Source organism: Procambarus clarkii, chromosome 47 (genome assembly GCF_040958095.1).
Source record: "Procambarus clarkii isolate CNS0578487 chromosome 47, FALCON_Pclarkii_2.0, whole genome shotgun sequence".
Lineage (NCBI taxonomy): Eukaryota > Metazoa > Arthropoda > Malacostraca > Decapoda > Cambaridae > Procambarus > Procambarus clarkii.
The window spans coordinates 17591704-17610958 of NC_091196.1; the positions used below are offsets into that span (position 1 = coordinate 17591704).

General features: G+C 38.6%; 3 protein-coding genes across 5 annotated transcripts in view; 2 read left to right on the plus strand and 1 right to left on the minus strand.

The window, feature by feature from the left end:
* LOC123773494 (SREBP cleavage activating protein) overlaps positions 1 to 12975 on the plus strand; it is a 32074-nt gene extending 19099 nt beyond the window's left edge. For all 3 annotated transcript variants that reach the window (XM_045767320.2, XM_045767318.2, XM_045767319.2), the window contains exons 10-17: positions 2224 to 2346; positions 3203 to 3788; positions 6729 to 6888; positions 7653 to 7825; positions 8610 to 8818; positions 10197 to 10326; positions 10978 to 11040; positions 11533 to 12975. In XM_045767320.2, the coding sequence (XP_045623276.1) occupies positions 2224 to 2346; positions 3203 to 3788; positions 6729 to 6888; positions 7653 to 7825; positions 8610 to 8818; positions 10197 to 10326; positions 10978 to 11040; positions 11533 to 11709 (1621 nt within the window). In that variant the 3' untranslated portion in view covers positions 11710 to 12975. The remainder of the gene's footprint in view (positions 1 to 2223; positions 2347 to 3202; positions 3789 to 6728; positions 6889 to 7652; positions 7826 to 8609; positions 8819 to 10196; positions 10327 to 10977; positions 11041 to 11532) is intronic.
* LOC123762887 (uncharacterized) overlaps positions 1 to 19255 on the minus strand; it is a 226765-nt gene that overhangs the window by 125007 nt on the left and 82503 nt on the right. The window lies entirely within an intron of this gene.
* Positions 13738 to 15975, plus strand: LOC138350759 (mucin-7-like). Its single transcript, XM_069302001.1, has 2 exons — positions 13738 to 13907; positions 14479 to 15975. The coding sequence occupies exons 1-2, from the start codon at positions 13864 to 13866 to the stop codon at positions 15839 to 15841; spliced, it is 1407 nt and encodes a 468-aa protein (XP_069158102.1). The 5' UTR covers positions 13738 to 13863; the 3' UTR covers positions 15842 to 15975.

Sequence of the window (19255 nt, forward strand, 5' to 3'; positions counted from 1 at the left end):
TCTGGGTGCCAAACCCTGGTCGATGGCAGACATGGAATGCTTACAAACACATGGGGGTTTCCATAGGCCATTGCTCCTCGTGCCTCTGAGAGGGCCAGGTTCTGGCTCGGTCCTCGGTTGGCAAGAACTCCATTGACTGATGCCACGGTCTAATACATACATATCAACCTGGTAAGCTCCAGGGAGTTTTCGGGGCTCACCCAGAAAATGGCGTTTTATTACATTCAATACTGGTTTTTTGCATGTTCATTTTCTAAACAAACATGAGGTCCCGTTGCATGATGTACATAGGCAAGAAACTTCAGCTGTGTGATGTGGCTGTTTGTCTCACTTTGGGAACATCATCAGCAGGATTGCTACCCATAGTTGCTGTGTTAGTTTCCAGGAGAACCCAGCCCTTGCACCCAAGTGGGGTGTCCAGGATTTTTTTCCAAGATGGCATCTGTTTGCTGGAGACCTGATGAAGATGATGTGAGCCCCAAGTTCCTGTGGGAGCTTTAAATCTTACACTAGACCTAAAAGCATCCCTGGTTGCTGTTCACACTACTCATGAAACAACCCTAGTCACAATGTACATGTGAAGGGTTAAGAATTGACTTCTGTTGAGTCATCATGCTTCTGTGTAACACACACATTCTCCACTTCAAAGCCTATTGATGGTGAGTGTGGCAGTTAGGTTTGTGCTGTGTTGTGACTGTGCTGGCCTTGCTCCATGTGAGTTGGGGCTTTTGTTCAGCTTGGGTTTCCTAAGTGAGTGTTCCTGTTTGTAGCTGGGAACGCCTTCCATTGTCTAGTGCTTGCAATCAGGGTTTGGGGTTTATTCATCCAAGATGTTTCCCCATGTAATTACCTAAGTATAGTTACAGGATGAGAGCTTCACTCGTAGTTTCCTGTCTTCCCAGTGCTCTGTGTCGTATGACGCTTTGAAACTACTGACAGTTTTGGCATCCACTACAACCTCACCTGTTCCAACATTCTACCACTCTGTTTGCAAGAAAGAATTTTCTAATACAGTATTTCTTTTGGCACTGCTGTTTCCTTAGCTTGAATCTATGACCTCTTGTTCTTGAAGTTGCAGGTTTGAAGAATTCTCTTTGTCAATTTTGTTTATTCCTATGTACGTGCATGCATATTATTGAATATGATAGGACCATCTTGCTTGGAAAGGAAGTTGAAAAATTAACTCTCCAAAAGTTCATTTGGCACCTGTACTGAGTCTGGTGTGTTTTGCTATGTACAGCTTAGCTTCTTTGGAGGCAGAGGGGGAACTGTATACAAAGATCAATACAACAATGTATAATTCATGCAGGTGCATTGAAAGGTGAGGAGGTTACCTTGTCAAATTTACAAATTGAGCAGGTCCTGCATTTTCTGAATATAAGAAACAACAAAATAAGCAGTTTGAATGAGTTAAATAAGTTCACTGAAAAATATGCAAGCTTGCTAGCTGTATTTGATGTATAAATAATGCCAGTCTCTTCTGAAACTTTTTTTGACTGGTAGAGTTTGCATCATAAAACACAAATTGTACATGATTGGTTGATTAAATATTCAGATAAATATCCAAATGTGTAGTGACTATTTCTGGCTTGAAATCAGCCATGGTATGAAAGGCAGCTGAGTTAAATATATCCAAATTATTACATCTGGAGCTGGTCTTGCTGTGAAGGAGCAAAATCTATTTCAGGGGCAATATATGTTCAAAGTGCAATTGTATTTAATCTGGTCTTTTTGTATTGTAAATGCCCAGGTATACCTAATTAATAACCCCCCCAGGTGAGATTGAACCTCTTCTCGTGACATGTTGATAAATTTTAAACATTTCAGTTCAGGTACCTTAAATAAAGATAAAATGTTCTTTGTTTTACTTGAGAACAAACAAAACTGACCGGTCATCTTAATACTAAATGTAGCTTTCAGTTGTGACATTTTTTTACTTTTAGAATTAATGCAAAATGTTAGATGAAGTTACATTTAGTCATGAGGTATAGTACAGTAATTAAGTTAAACAAAAAATGTATTCCAGTAGTAAACAGGTATTGGAATATGTCTTTTTATTTAGCTCACAGAAGAAAACTTTATTTCTGTATCTACACAGCATGCCACTGAATGAAGCACTAACCTTAAGATAACTGGTTGGTTGCTATATATTCAGTCTTATAAGCATTGGAAATTTGTTTATATAAATGAAAAATGCCAATAATTTTTTCCACCTGCTACCAGCCACAAGAAACCCGAGTTTCGTATGGGGTCACCAGACCTTGGAGACGACTTTCACTCTGACTATGAGTCTGGGTCTCCAAGATCACAGGCAGGAGACTATAGCTTCTTCAGAAAAAATGCAAGGTAAAGTATTAGTGAAATTAAAAATTTCAATACAAACTATTTAAATTTTTCATCAGATCTCTGGTTATTTATTTTGATTTAACAAGTAATGATTAAATATTTTTTTAATTTTTATCTGTTATTATCATTACTACCCCATTTCATTGGGTGGGACGGTGGAAATAATAGAATAATTAGGGGAAAGTAAATTAATGATATACAAATTGAACATCTCGACTATTTGCCATATCTTCCAATATCACACAGAACCAGTACTGTCACACCCCTAGCAGTACATCCCTAATAGATGTACATTCCCTCACCTCTTCATACAACCAACTGTAAAGGGCATTCCACAAATTGTCATATTAAAACAGTGTGACAAGTAATATAAATGCTCCTATCTGATCACCCTGAGCTAGTACCCAAACCAGGGCCAGGGGCTACCCAGGTCACTGCTCTCATGCCAGACTCATCGACTTACGTCCCATAATGACCTTTTTATGGGTTCGTTATAATGACTTTCCTAATTGTGCTTGTGGGATTCTATAGGCAGTTTTTAAGAATAGAATGTTTTCAGTTTTTGTTGGGAAAGAGTTGATATAAACAGTTGAAATTTGTTTCAAAAGATTTAGTGCCACAGGTGAAAGTTATACTTATTGTTTATTGTAATACCCTGTACAATTGATGCAATTTTGAGTTCTTTATTACTGTATAAATATTTGGCTGTCATGTTGAAACATTACAGTGGTGCATATTATGATTATGACAAATTCATGCAATAAAAAATGTACCACAAAAATTGTTTTAGTAATGTTTTCCTGAACTATTTTGTAATTTGACTATACTGTACAGGTATCTCATCTTATCATTACAGTGGTTTATGGCTGGACGAAGATGAGAAGGATGACAGTGATTGTGAGATTGTGGACCCATTAGACTCTGCAAAAATACAGCAAGATAGTTCATCAGGAAACCTCTTTCATACGTTTCCAGATCTTAGTCCTGCCATTGATCTTCATTTTTATAGTCGATCAGCAGATTCTCGCAACAGTGGCTGCTTTAGTCGTTTTGATAAGTATTATGAGGAGCACAAAAAAATGCTTGAAGATGATGAAAAGTATAGACAGAGACGGGGGAGAAAAATTTCTGATTGCAATGAATATCCTTCATCTGCAAACATAACTAAAAATATGATAAGATCTCCATCTTATACAGAGACTTTATCAGGTTATAACCCCAAAAAGCATTATAGAAACCTTAGTGCCGGGAGCATTCCAGTTGGTGCTCTCTTTGGACACAATGGTGGTGGTGGTAAAGGATCTATAGAAGGAGAGGGAGACAGTACAATGGATGAGGAATTGTCTCCAATTTGGTGCCTTGAGTGTCAGGATGCACTAGTAATAGTAGGATGTGGTTCAGGCCGGATAGAGGTATGGGATCTCTATAATAACGTTCTGAAGGTAAGTAATTATTTAAATGTACTGTACTCTTACATTAGCTAGCATAATTTTTGTGTTTTTATGAGCAATGTCCCCTCAGTAGGTCACTACCATAGTCAGAGTCCATCCAGGACTCATTCACCAAACCATAATCCACCTGTACCCCACTGTGACAAATTTTTAGATAGTCTTTCCATATAGTTGGGAATGACAGTGTGTCACTCCTCGGCTAATGCACGAATAATGTGGCCTGTGTGACCTGAAAACACAATTATGAATGAGAGAATCTAGTGACCGAGACAAAAAGCAAATACTGCACAGCCATGAAAAATCTGCAAAGGCATGACATGGAGTGAAACAGTATGGGATGCTACCCACACAGGGAATTTTACAACAGATTGTTTCAGGTGCACAGCACAACCACACACACTGCATGGTACAGAGCCAAGTACAGTACTGTAGTCATAAATGTAGTAAGGAGCTCACAGAAGAAAACCTTAGCTGGGGCAGAACTATACTGGAATAATAAAATAACTGACAAGTGAAGTAAAATTAATAATGCTTACACAAGCAGATGCTTACGTCTGAAGAACTGACAAGAACCATGAATGTAATGGGAAACTTATAAGATGTATTACAACAGCTGAAATCATTACATGACTGGGTACGGAGAAGAAACATCTGGTAATTATGTAAAAGTAGAAAGACAAAGCTATCCCCAAAGTGCTATACCATCAGTAACAAATTTAGGATGTCATGCAATAGCCAAATCCACAGGCAGGTCACCAGGACCCTTTGCTTGCATCAGTGCACATAGAGCCAGGAATAAACAAAGCCAACCACACCTTAATAAATGGGTGAGAAAGCAATTGAATGCATCCTGTGCACAACAGAAACACACCACAAGGCGCACATCTAAGTGTGGCAAATGCATGGAGAATTTTGTTAATTGTTTTGAAGAATCCGATACATGGTGGCTCAGAGCTTTGAGGGAACAGTGTGTTATTATTTATTTATTTATTTATTTATTTATTTATTTATTTATTATTATTATTATGTTTAGAACTTGAAAAACAATCCATCCACAGTGCAAAGTGCCTAGGAACTGCAAATTTAGTGGAGAATTCGAGTGAAGGTTCCCACTGCTGAATGGCATAGACTGACCAGGAACGGGAAAAAACCCAATGGTCAGCATTTCATAAAAAAAAAGGAAATGGCTTGCCTGCATACATGCGAGAAGTTTTTACAAATGTGACATAAGCCCACTACTCGAAGTCCTTAAGCATAGGACTAGTCATTTAACAATAAATATGGGTCCCCCTCTACCCAGATGACTAGCAGCTGAGGCAATGTCAAAATAAAATGTGTGGAGGGTTTGGCTGGAGCAGTATATTATGGTGCTTTGAATGTTCAGTGTATTATGTTGTGCATGCTGCCTTTACATTGTTAGTAAGCACTCTTCTATGTACATTCTTGGATTGGATTCAATATTTTCTCTAGAACCAGCATGACTCAACAGGGACAGTTTGAAATGTTCCTCGCCACACTGGTGTGATGTGTCGACCTAACAGATTTATCTGGATGAATGTTTATTGTGTTATTGCAAAGCAACATTTTACTTACTTGCTCCCAGCAGAGAAAGCAAAACATACAACTGTATTGTACATAAGGGGCATAACTGGCTGACCTCACGCAGTGTTCAAAAGAGAAGTTGACATGTGCCTTCAAAAGATATCTGATCAGCCAGGCTGTGAGTAGCTGCATCGAACAGCCTGGATGATAAGACCAGCAACCAGTTCTTATTGCAGAGACATTGATCCTCGAAATCATCAACAGGTAGTCAACATCATCTTTGCTATGCTGTGCATACATTCTTATATCCTTACTATACTGAGAGTAAGAGGGGTGCATTTTGAATTAGTGGAACCTCAGTTTATGAATGCCCCGGATTACAAATTTTTCAGTATACAAAGTCAATTTCTTTGTAAAATGACTCGGGTGTACGAAGTTTGCCTCAGGTTACGAGGTTAATACATGTTTGGGTCGAGCACGTAGCTGGGTGCAGGGCAAGGCACGCTCAGTTTACCAGTGTATCCCGCCTAGTGATGACCGTGCTTGAATTCTTTGTGAAGAATTTAATTGTTTTTCTGCTTTTTTGGTTTCTGAACATAAAAGTTTTTATTATATATCAATCATGCCATGGGTCCCAAGAAAGTCAGTGGTAAAGTTCATGCTAAGAATATAAGTGTTAGTAGAGGCAGTAGAGGATGTCCCTTCCTCATTAAGAAGATGTGTTCAGTATGGGAAGAACTGCAAAGTTTTGCTGAAAAAACTCTCCCAGTTAAAGCTGTAGCAGGCCGTTGCATTAACCTTTTTAATGGCAATGTGATGTCTCACTACAGACAAGTGAAAACGTAGAGAAAAACAAGTGTCTTTAGACGTAGTCTTAGTAAGACAAGCAAGCACTGAGCTACAACCAGGTCCTGTTGGAATGACTGCAAAATCTAGGAGAGAGAGAGTACCCCAGAAATGTCATCACTGCCTAAATGTTATAAATGTTTGGAAGGGACTCCCCTTCCAAACACTAACACCTCTCCTCCTTTCCCCCTCCTCACCGTCTTCCATATGCCAACAGGAGTCCTCAGTAAGGGTAAGGTATGGTAAAAGGTATGAGTAGTATTCTGTATAAAATGTATTTTTAAGTTAATATTTTTAGGTGTGTGGAACGAATTACAGTAATTCAGTTTACAGTACATTATTTCCTGTGGGAAAATTTATTTTGGTTTACGAATTTTTGGTGTATGAACCGTCTCTTGGAATGAATCAAACTCGTAAACCAAGGTGCCTCTGTACTGTTCTGTAGTTTCTTTAAAAAAAGGAATTCTGTAATTTTTGTAAATTCAGTGTATGATAAAAAATTTATAATTATTACAGTACAGTAATAAATATTTTATTTTTCAGTGTATATATGATGAAGGTGTCAAAGCAGGAGTAACTTCAATGCGTATATCAGGAAACCGTCTCATGATTGCCAGACTAAATGGTGCTGTAGACATGCTGCGGATTGAGCAAGCTAGTTCTTGTCTGCAAACTTCTGATGCATATCAAACATTTAAACCAGGTAATAAGACAATATACAGGTTTTGCTATTCATATATCCATTTTTTTTTCTCTGTGGGTATGTGTTTAGGTGTGGATGAAGGGGTGTTGGTATGGGATAGTGTGTGAACGTAGGGATGTTGGCATGGGATAGTGTGTGGATGTTGGTATGGGATAGTGTGGATGTTGGCATGGGATAGTGTGTGGATGTTGGCATGGGATAGTGTGTGGATGTTGGCATGAGATATTGTTTGGGTATAGGGACTTTGTATGCAATGTTGCCTGGATGTATGGATGTTGGCATGGGATATTGTGTGGATGAATGGGTGTTGATAAGGGTAATTATATGAAAGGGGTGTTAGTAAGGGATTGTATGTTGGTATAGGTTTGAGTGTTGGGCAACAGCATTTTGAAGGTTTTGGTATTCTTTATATTTATTCTTACCATTAGCCTAGTAGATTAAAGTGAAGATTTAATTGAAGGTATTGCCAATTGGAAGCCAGCCTGTATCTTCAAGAGCCTTGCAAAAATGTTAAATTGGTGTCTTGATTCAAAGTTTCTCTCTCAAAGTGAAGGCTGTCTGAGAGAGCCTTTTATTATTTACCAGTTAAAACATTTTAGGAAAGTCCGTTATAAGAAACTTAAATTGTAGTTTTTGATGAATAGACTCGTAGCACACATCTTCTAAAAAATTTATTAGGTTAACAACTATCCAGCAGATATCTTTGTCATCGAAGGACTGGAAAATAACCGTTAAATATTACAGTACTATACTTAATGTTTCAGGTCACAGTCGAGGCAATAGTAGAGACTATAGTAATACTGGGTGGACATTTGGGTATGATGAGCCCATAAGACTATTGAGATACGCTGGAGTGCGTGCCCATCAGCAGCCCATCACGGTCATGACTTGTGATCATGTGCGACTCATTACTGGTGCACATGATCACACACTTAAGGTTTGTCATCCTTTCATTTTATATTTTACATTTCATTTTCTACCTTCTGAATTTACGATTTCTTGAAGTATCACTATATGTTTTTGTGTTGCCCTCTGTTGTCTCCTCTGTGCATTGGCTGTGGTGCCACAGAGACATCCACTGAACTACCAAGCGTCTTAGACTTGTGCGAGCCTACCAAAAACCAGGACCAGAATCTAGTGTGGTCACAGAGGCTAGAGAAGCACGGGAATCTGAGATCAACCTTAAAACCAAGTAAAAGTGTCCAAAAATTATATATACAAGGCAAAACAAACTACATATCTTTAGTAGAGAGAGAATAGATGTAAACAAGGAGCATGGTAGTTTGCCCAGTGTCATCAAACCAGGCGCTAGTATTCAAGCATTGTTTCTCAGATTTAAGTGAAAATTTAGTCTTACTCATCATCTTGTGTGTGTATCATGGGCATGTCTTCATCTTATTGACCAACTCAACATCATACTAAATATATTCCAGGATGGCTTAATCATCCCTAAATGAAGATCTCTCTTGTCTGTGCAAAGACAAAATGTGAAGGGATGATTTAACTAGGGAAGTCTATATAAGATATTGATGATAAAATACAAATATATACTATTAAAAAAAATGGAACGTGTAAAATACATATTTTCGGCTTCTTGTAAAATATTACTGTGGCTAAGTCCAATCACTGCAGTATTTAGAAATCCACTTCTTATAAATAAAAGTAGGTATGAAATGTGAATACTTTAAAGCTTAATTTTTTAATTGATATTTACTGAACAGGTATTCAGCATGACTGATGGTAGAGCTCTCTTCACTCTACATGGGCACTGTGGCCCCATTACATCAGTATTTGTAGATGGGAGTTTAGGTGCCTTAGGTAGCGAAGGAGATGTGACTGTGGACCTCGGGGTCGGTGCCATCATTGGCAGTGGATCTCAGGATGGTATGCTGTGTGTATGGGAAGTTGTTACTGGTGCCTGTGTTTATAGGTAAGATTTCACTTATTGCTTTTACTAATATAAGTGTCATTCCTTTATAAAATATCCCTTTTTATGGAAAGTTCTGTTAAAAAGCTGAAAGAAAGTTAAACAAAAGATTTACCTCTATGGGAAAAAGGTGGTTTTATTCCAGAGTCTTTAACGATTTAATTTTCCCACTTTTTACCACTTTAAAAAACACCTATTTTAACATTAATATTCAGTTCTCCTTCCATTTTCAGCACACATTCAACACAAATGCAGAATGCTTTAGATATGCATTGATGTATGAGTATATGGCAACCAAGAAAGTTCTTAAAATGTATAAATGTAGCATGTGTGGGAGCCCAACACACTGCCATGAATGTAGTAAACTTGAGGATTAGCATGGATTACAGTATGTTCAATATGCTGTGTTAATCTGTGCTCATCCCACTTCCAAAATTCACCTGTTCACCTTGAAACTTTGTGTGTAATTCATTTCTTACATGCATACCACCAAATTCACTTACTCCAAATTGAGGGTTTGCTGTAGTTTTTTTTTTTTAAACTTTAGCTTCTCTTAACCCTCTTAACTGGCTCCTGTAGCTCTCAAGCAATATGTGATGGTGTGCCTGTTGCCTGTGGGAGATTTAATGTGCCCTGTAATATTCAGAAATCCTGAAGATTGTGTGTGAATGTTGTTCAACACTAGACACCTCTTGCAATTGTATCCCACATTGGAAAAAAATCCTGAAAGCCTTGGTTTCCTTTCTATAAAGTACAGTAGTAGAGAAATTGGCACCATTTCCGGTGCATCACTGTCCACTTACTGACGCCCATGCTAGAAACTATTGATGCCATGTAAAATTTCAGGGACTTTTATGAACCTGGATGATATTAATGATGAGAAATCTATTACACATAGTTAACATGAAATTAATTTTCAGAATTGCATGTTTTCAACATTTCTTCCCCCTTTCTACAGTCAAACTAAAATAAGAATTTTTTTCACCCACCTCCAGAAATAAAGGCTTTATGATACAGAAAGGAAACATCTGTTTTGCCTAGCAGAAAATTGACCTAAATTATAGTACACAGTTAGGGGGTTAATTAAAAGATAAATAATTTAAAGCTACAGTAATACTTTCACTGGGCCTATACTTGTAAAGTATAGATATGTCTTAGATAATGAAGAAGATTTCTACCTGATGGAAACTGTGCTCATTCATTCATTATTGAGAGAGAATTTATATACTGTAGTAAAAATAACACATGAAATTGGTGTGAACATTTTGTAAATAGCCACTTAACTGTAAAAATTTGAGAATTGTGTTTCAGTATAATGATACATAATGACATTGAATTCTTGATGAAAGTGAAATGTTCAGTTAATTGTTTTTTACAACAGTGTACAAGCCCATGATGGAGTCATAACCACACTCACTTGCACAACAAGCTACATCTTGTCCCTGGGTGGAGATGACAAACTTTGTGTTTGGGAAAGATTTCAAGGACACCTCCTTAATACTTTGCAAATGGTTAGTATTTCAGATTTTTTTTTAATTTAAACAAATCCGCCTGGAGATTTTCTTTTATCTAAAAACTCGCACTGCAGCTTCTTAGTTCTTGTATGCATTTTGCTAATCTAAGAATTTATCACTATACTGTCAACTTTTTTTCTATTCCACGGCCCATCTTGTGGAGTTGTTTTCCTCAACACATTTAATTTCCAGTGTTTCATGAATCATCGGTGGAGTTTTATTTTAAACTTATTTTCTGAACTATGCCACTTTTTTTTTTTATCAAGTATTGCTTGAACAAAGTTCTTGTGTTAAGGGATATACAGTACTTTATGCAGTCATTCAGGTCTGGATTGAGAATTTTCCAGTCTTTCCCACCATGTTATGGCCAGATGGGAGTATTTTTAGAGTTTGTGGAAAGGAAGGTGAAGGGGGGAGATAAAGAGGAGGAGGAAAGAGAGAAAAAAAGCCTAACTACATCTCGAAATGGAAACTTGTATTGGCTCTGGCTGGAGTCCACCATGTCCTTGGAGTGGAATATTGCTCAAGGGTGACCAGGTGTCCAGTTCAGAAAGCAGCATTATTTTCCTATAGCCAGTGTCAAAAATATGCAACTTTGAAGTACATTTTAAATTATGTAATGAATTAAAAAAAATTATTATCTTTCAGACCCAGATGTACTGCAGTAGTATGGTCATGCTCACAAATAAACTACTTATTACTAGCAGACAGGTAAGTTAATTTAAAGGCATAGTTGAACATTCTTTTAACAATTACTTTTTATATTTCAAATGTATAGTACAATAAGTCAGCAGCAACCATGAAGAGCATTGTCATTTACGATGTGCCACAGGTATGTGTGTTCGCGAAGAATCTGTTTCAGTATTTGGGTTCCACCTCTTTGCTGTCACACTAACACTTGAAAGACAGTCATACTTGACTTATGAAGCTGCTTCTCCAACCCAAGTACAGTATAGGAGACTATTGGTGTTCTAAGATACTGCTGTACCAAAGAGTAAGAGTTCCTTATTGACTTAAGTAGAACCAAGTATAATATGTTTTGTGGCCAAACCATACTAATGCTCTTGTATATGACCTTTAAATATTTAAACTGCCTAAATTATAAGAGCTCTGTTTTAAATTAAAAAAAAAGTGTTTTAAAAACAAATTGCATTTTGTCACAACTTTGTAATTATAATTTTCTTTAATCCATATTTATTACAGGGTTCATTAACAGTGTGGGACATCACTTCAGGAGTTCCAGTACGTGTAGTACGTTTGGGAGACCGTGATGATTCTGTATTTATTTGTCACATGATGCCTGTTGCAGACACAATCGTCTGTGATTATGGAAACCAACTCAGAGTTGTAAAATTGCCAGTGGCAGAAAAACTGGACTGATGTAAGGGGATTAAATAATAATATTTTGATATGTATATAAAGCAGTACCTTCACTTATGAAATCAATAAAAGGTTTCCTAGTATTTTTAATACATAAATCACTTCATGATTAGTATTCAGTATTAACATAAAGCCATTATTTACTGGTACAATATGAAAAAGTTTGTCATGTTTCATGAAATGAAACACTGTAATATTTATATACAGACTTTCCTACAAATATTTTGTAGTTTTTTAAATTGTATAATGAAATCATCAGTAGTGAATTTGGAGCATGACACAAATTTATAAGTTTCTTAATTTCTTAAAAGTAGTAATTTAAAATAAAGCCACTTTCGTATTTAAACACATTATGGTCAAACATGTTTCTGATTGATATGGTGTAGAATTGATTATATGGCTGTTCTGTTTCTATCAGACCTTTTAGAAAACAATATAGCCATGTTACCTGAACCAAAGTTTTGTACCAAGTTCATTGCTTCTTTGCTCATTCATTAGCTTTTATGCACATGTATTTAAAAGATGCCTTATCATCCTTTCCACCTGTATATTTTCATCAAACACAATGCAAACTTGCTATTTAGCAAATAGTTAAGTAACTACAATTCTTAAAAGGTTTATTGTTTTATGTTTTGATGTGATTGTGCAGCCCGTTCTCTCGAGCATTCCCAGCGTCACTAAACTGATGTACTAAATTGCCCAAACCTAACAAGACTCACAAATAGAAAACAGGACAACATGCCAATTTTGCAAGGGACTATGATTTTCAGTACATCAGTTTTTGGTCTTGGGGGATTTATATGTCAAACTGTGTTGTACTATTTGAGAGGACGAGTTGGATTGTGAGCATGTATTGTGCTAGTTGTACAGCACCCATGAGTACTCTATTTTGGGAGTAGCATTGCCTGGTGTTGTAGATTTGTAAATTTGCGAGCCTAACTTTTAACCATTCTCATGGTGTAGTTGACAAAGGAACCTCACTTGTACAGAGAAAAATTTTGTGCTGTATAATTTACACTATGAACATTTTTTATATGACTGCCTACTTGCTGAAGTGGGGAGTATTTAAATAGCAATGCAATTTAAAAATGTTGATACCCAATGGCTGTGAAAGTGTTTTCTGTACAAGTTGCCAATGTATTTTGTAAACAAAATTGTAAATGATTATAATAGAAAAAATGCATTTCATCTTGTTCACACCAAATTGTTCTCTTTTCCTATATTTTGAAGTATGTGAGAAACAATGCAAACTTAAAATAGTTTTTATATACGAGTATGATTACCCTTTTTCTTATGGTAAATTGTTTATATAAGATTGTAATGTACTATACACTCGTCTCATATTTAGACGCCTCCTGCAGTCACTCAACCTTTAAAAGCTCAGTTCTTGTAAGCACTATACTTTTTTTATATACAATTTCAAATATAGCTGAAAAAAATTAGTTTCTTTGCAAGTTTAAAATGTGGACGAGGGAAAAAAGCATCTTGTCTTGAATATCCATGTCAAGACCTGAAATTTGTCGGCAAGTAATAAATAATTAAAGATGATTGATATGGTGGCCTTGGTGGCTACACAATATAGTATGTATAGGCTCTTTCAAATCTTCTGTAATATTAGAATTTCACATAGGTGCATATGATTAAATAATACAGTAATCAAAAGAAGGCAGCAACACAGACTATTTAGCTATGCCCGTTATGCAGAACAGCATAAGCCAAAAAAAATCCTAGATATTCAGGATGCAAATACATGAGCAAAAAGACAAGATTTGATGTCAAAGGTATCCAATTCATCAAGTATTTGATTGAGGTACAACTGAACGAGGTACATTGAAAAAATATAAGTTCTTCTATTCTGGAAATTGGAACATTCTACGTAGTGCAAGTTTTTTCTATTAAGTACCCATTAGTTAATTTTATTTAAGTGTATGGCCAATACGCAGCCTAGCCAGAGCTGTGTCCCACCACTTGTTACAGTGATAGAAGGAAGGCCATAGGAATAGATCATCAAATAATATGCAGTTTGCCACTCATAATTCCTAACCATCTAATGGTTGCATATCACATTATGGATGATTATAGAAATCAGTTTCTGGAAGGTGAAACAATCGCAAATCCTCATCAGCAGCAGCAGTGTTCACAAGAACAACCAACATGACTGGGTACCCAGCACAATGCAACTGTTCAACCCAACCAAGGTTAGATATTACTTTTTGTTAATTATGTGGACCATTGTACATAGACATAATGGACACTTAGAATTTGTTACTATTCACTTTATAGTCCAACAAAATAGCTAAAAACCAAACTTAAATATTCCTAGGTTTAGTAATGTACATACTGGTATATGTATTATATTAGACAGCATGTATTAGGCCTAGGATGGTTAGGTTAAGTTCTTTGCAGCATCAGTACAAAAACTAACGGTTTGTCCAAATTTCATCTGTACTGATTTCAACTTTTTAATTGCCATGTATATAGCCCTGTTGTGGAGATTTCTTGACCCCATAGCACTGACCATTTTGCCATCCTCGTTTCCCATCTTTCCGTCCATCCCCCTCTTTCCTTCAGTGGCAGTTTGATAAGGCAGACTGTTGTCTTATTCACCTTCAGAGTTGCTTTTCCCATCTTGATACTTTTTTTTTAGTACAGTGGCCTGTAAGGCCATCCATACAGCTAAATGCAAGTTGGAATCCTACATTCCTACCATTACTGTTTAGTACCACTCTCCCTTATGTCTGAAAGAACATGTGGGTAAATTTGTTCCAGACAGTGCTTGTCGATCCTGAAAGACATGACCCCGACTGACTCTTACAGTGCCCCGACTGGCCCTCACGGTGCCCCGACTGGCCCTCACGGTGCCCCGACTGGCCCTCACGGTGCCCCGACTGGTCCTCATGATGCCCCGACTGGTCCTCATGATGCCCCGACTGGCCCTCATGGTGCCCCGACTGGCAACGAATTATCCAGCTACGTCTCTTACGATCAAGCAGGTGCGCTATTTCATCCTTCCAGCAGCAGGAGTCTTAAGACCAGGTCGCAGCCCATAGAAAGGCGGCCAATCCCCTTGCCCGAGCGGGTTCTATGGGCACTACAGAGAAACATTTTTCCCCAAACCTTTCCCTACGGCGTCCCTGGGCCCCAGCTCGGCCCCCCACACCCTGGGGACAGCCACGCGCGCGTCTCTCACTCCGCTCCTCTTGGCTGGCTCCCTCTCCCCCTCACTATGACCACCACACCTCAACCTTCTCACACCATTGTCCGACCCTTGGCACACTCTACACCGGCCGAGCGTCACCATGGACACCTAGAACCACGTGGTCTGGTCGAGCACGACCATGAACACCCAGATCTACTTGGTCTGGCCGACCACAGTCACCTCCTACCACAAGTCATTAGTGCTGTACTAATATCACCTACGACCAACAGCCCAACATTCCGGTCACCCTTCACAACCAACAGCCCAACATTCCGGTCACCCTTCACAACCAACTGCCCAACATTCCGGTCACCCTTCACAACCAACAGCCCAACATTCCGGTCACCCTTCTCAACCAACAGCCCAACATTCCGGTCACCCTTCACAACCAACAGTCCAACATTCTGGTCACCCTTCACAACCAACAGCCCAACATTCCGGTCACCCTTCACAACCAACAGCCCAACATTCCGGTCACCCTTCTCAACCAACAGCCCAACATTCCGGTCACCCTTCTCAACCAACAGCCCAACATTCCGGCCACCCTTCACAATCTCTAACACTATTATCAGACAGGCCCACACAATCACTGCACAATGTCAGCCTTCCGATACTGAACCATTCTGGATAGTGTCATTCCCAGATGCACCTTCCAGCCCCCCGGGTCATCCCCTAATTATCCCCTCCTACTGGCCAGAGACTACCATCGTCAATCCTCCCACTCCTTCGCCTCTTACACCTTATGACAGACCCGTGATAAATCTTTCTTACTTGCCAGCCGTTAATCCATACTCCAGCTTCTCTTCCATACCCACAGGACGACCACTAACTACACCTTCTTACTGGCCAGCCACTAATCCATCAGTCGACACTTCCATACCCACTGGACGACCACTAACTACACCTTCTTACTGGCCAGCCACTAATCCATGAGTCGACACTTCCATACCCACAGGACGACCACTAATTACACCTTCTTACTGGCCAGCCACTAATCCATCAGTCGACACTTCCATACCCACTGGACGACCACTAACTACACCTTCTTACTGGCCAGCCACTAATCCATCAGTCGACACTTCCATACCCACAGGACGACCACTAACTACACCTTCTTACTGGCCAGCCACTAATCCATCAGTCGACACTTCCATACCCACAGGACGACCACTAACTACACCTTCTTACTGGCCAGCCACTAATCCATCAGTCGACACTTCCATACCCACTGGACGACCACTAATTACACCTTCTTACTGGCCAGGCACCAATCCATCAGTCGACACTTCCATACCCACTGGACGACCACTAACTACACCTTCTTACTGGCCAGCTACTAATCCATCAGTCGACACTTCCATACCCACTGGACGACCACTAACTACACCTTCTTACTGGCCAGCCACTAATCCATCAATCGACACTTCCATACCCACTGGACGACCACTAACTACACCTTCTTACTGGCCAGCCACTAATCCATCAGTCGTCACTTCCATGCCCACTGAACGACCACTAATTACACCTTACTGGCCAGGCACCCATCCATCAGTCGACACTTCCATACCCACTGGACGACCACTAATTACACGTAAGTGGCCGGCCACCACAGTCATCAACCCACCCCCAGTCTCCAACCCCATGTGTTGTTCCACTCATCAACCTAATGGATAACGTTGGAATCCTTAACCACTGTGCTGGTCTCTTCCCTCTCACACAAAAGCCTTTATTTACTGATCGATCTAATATCTCGGACGATTTTACCTCTCCTGGAATTTCGCTTTTTGATTTTGTCAACACAGGAGGTGGTGATGGCGACACCCGTGTGTCAGGTGACGGCAGTGTTGACACGCTGGCCTGGGGGTCCAGAGATCCTAGACAAGATCACTTTCCAGTAGATAACTTTGTCGTAGAACTCTCGCCCAGCCCTGTGAGACCTAGTGAAGTAGTCACTGGTAATCCTGTAGTCCTCCCCATCAGCACTTATCATAGTCAAAGCTTTGGTAAGAGCGGCTGGAGAGTCAGTAACTTTACAGTCAGCACTCAACAGCCTGGAGCCCAAACACTCGCTACACTGAGCAGAACAACCAATACCCTCCCCAAACACATCACTACACCCACACCACATACTGTTAAGAGAGTGGAGAGCTTGACTGAGCCCACTGTGCCTAACCTGAGCCTTGACCTAGCCACTGGCCCAGACAACCTTCACCATTTTGGACCCAGCTTACTGTGGCGCCAGGAGAGCATCAGGAGGCGCATCCTTCGCCAGACATCTCTCACATAAACACTCCAACATCAGTTTCCCGTCCCAACCCGCATTCATCCTCCGTCTAACACCTCCAGGATCAGTCTCCCTTCCAGTCTTCCTTCATCGTCCGTCTAACACGCCATACACAATTCTGATGGGTGTCTCGGACACACACAAACCCATCAGTGTGATCCAGGACACTTGAGACACAGGACACTGGAGACACAGGACACTACACCTATGATACACCGTGAGACTTTTGAGACTTCGAGGAGAGCCGGCCAGAGGTGCGGCTGACGACGTAATCAGCCGCTGATGAGGCCAGGTCATAACTTTCCCTCGCCTCGACTCCAACTTGTAACACCTTCCACACTTAACTCTAAGACCAAGTGCTGACTACTCAGGTCTCTCTACAGGAGTGTCCTCAGTGCTTCCTCCTGACCTTACAGCAACTTACATCCACCAGTGATTTATATAAGACTGACAATTGCTGTTATATATATATATATATATATATATATATATATATATATATATATATATATATATATATATATATATATATATATATATATATATATATATATATAACTAGTATGCTTTAACCCACTACGCCATCAGACCTTACATAAGAAGTAGATAGTTCGAGATATATATCTCAAACATCTCTACCTCCCGAAGGCACCAGATGAGTGAGGGGTCAGTCTGCATTTTTCGTCAAGCCACTGTCAATGTGAGAGAACTCGTGTCCAGCTTATAAGCCTATACTTGCATAAACCACAAGTGAAGATAAACAATCTTTGGACAACACCCACCAGTGGGACTCGAACCCAGAAAGCACAACTACCTTCCAGTAGCTGGCATAACTAGTATGCTTTAACCCACTACGCCATCAGACCTTACATAAGAAGTAGATAGTTCGAGATATATATCTCAAACATCTCTACCTCCCGAAGGCACCAGATGAGTGAGGGGTCAGTCTGCATTTTTCGTCAAGCCACTGTCAATGTGAGATAACTCGTGTCCAGCTTATAAGCCTATACTTGCATAAACCACAAGTGAAGATAAACAATCTTTGGACAACACCCACCAGTGGGACTCGAACCCAGAAAGCACAACTACCTTCCAGTAGCTGGCATAACTAGTATGCTTTAACCCACTACGCCATCAGACCTTACATAAGAAGTAGATAGTTCGAGATATATATCTCAAACATCTCTACCTCCCGAAGGCACCAGATGAGTGAGGGGTCAGTCTGCATTTTTCGTCAAGCCACTGTCAATGTGAGAGAACTCGTGTCCAGCTTATAAGCCTATACTTGCATAAACCACAAGTGAAGATAAACAATCTTTGGACAACACCCACCAGTGGGACTCGAACCCAGAAAGCACAACTACCTTCCAGTAGCTGCCATAACTAGTATGCTTTAACCCACTACACCATCAGACCTTACAAAAGAAGTAGATAGTTCGAGATATATATCCCAAACATCTCTACTTCCCGAAGGCACCAGATGAGTGTGGGGTCAGTCTGCATTTTTCGTCAAGCCACTGTCAATGTGAGAGAACTCGTGTCCAGCTATATATATATATATATATATATATATATATATATATATATATATATATATATATATATATATATATATATATATATATATATATATATATATATATATATATATATATATATATATATATATATATATATATATATATATATATATATATATATATATATATATATATATATATATATATATATATATATATATATATATATATATATATATATATATATATATATATATATATATATATATATATATATATATATATATATATATATATATATATATATATATATATATATATATATATATATATATATATATATATATATATATATATATATATATATATATATATATATATATATATATATATATATATATATATATATATATATATATATATATATATATATATATATATATATATATATATATATATATATATATATATATATATCACTTGTTCCCTTGTAACTCACTTGTAACACTTATATGCTGTGCTTCCTATTTTAACCTGCTATGT

Excerpts from the sequence above, each read along its gene's own strand:
- LOC138350759 (XM_069302001.1), top strand. The coding sequence starts at position 13,864 with ATGACTGGGTACCCAGCACAATGCAACTGTTCAACCCAACCAAG. Across the intron at positions 13,908-14,478 it reads AACTGTTCAACCCAACCAAG|ACAGTGCTTGTCGATCCTGA; the intron begins GTTAGATATTAC and ends AATTTGTTCCAG.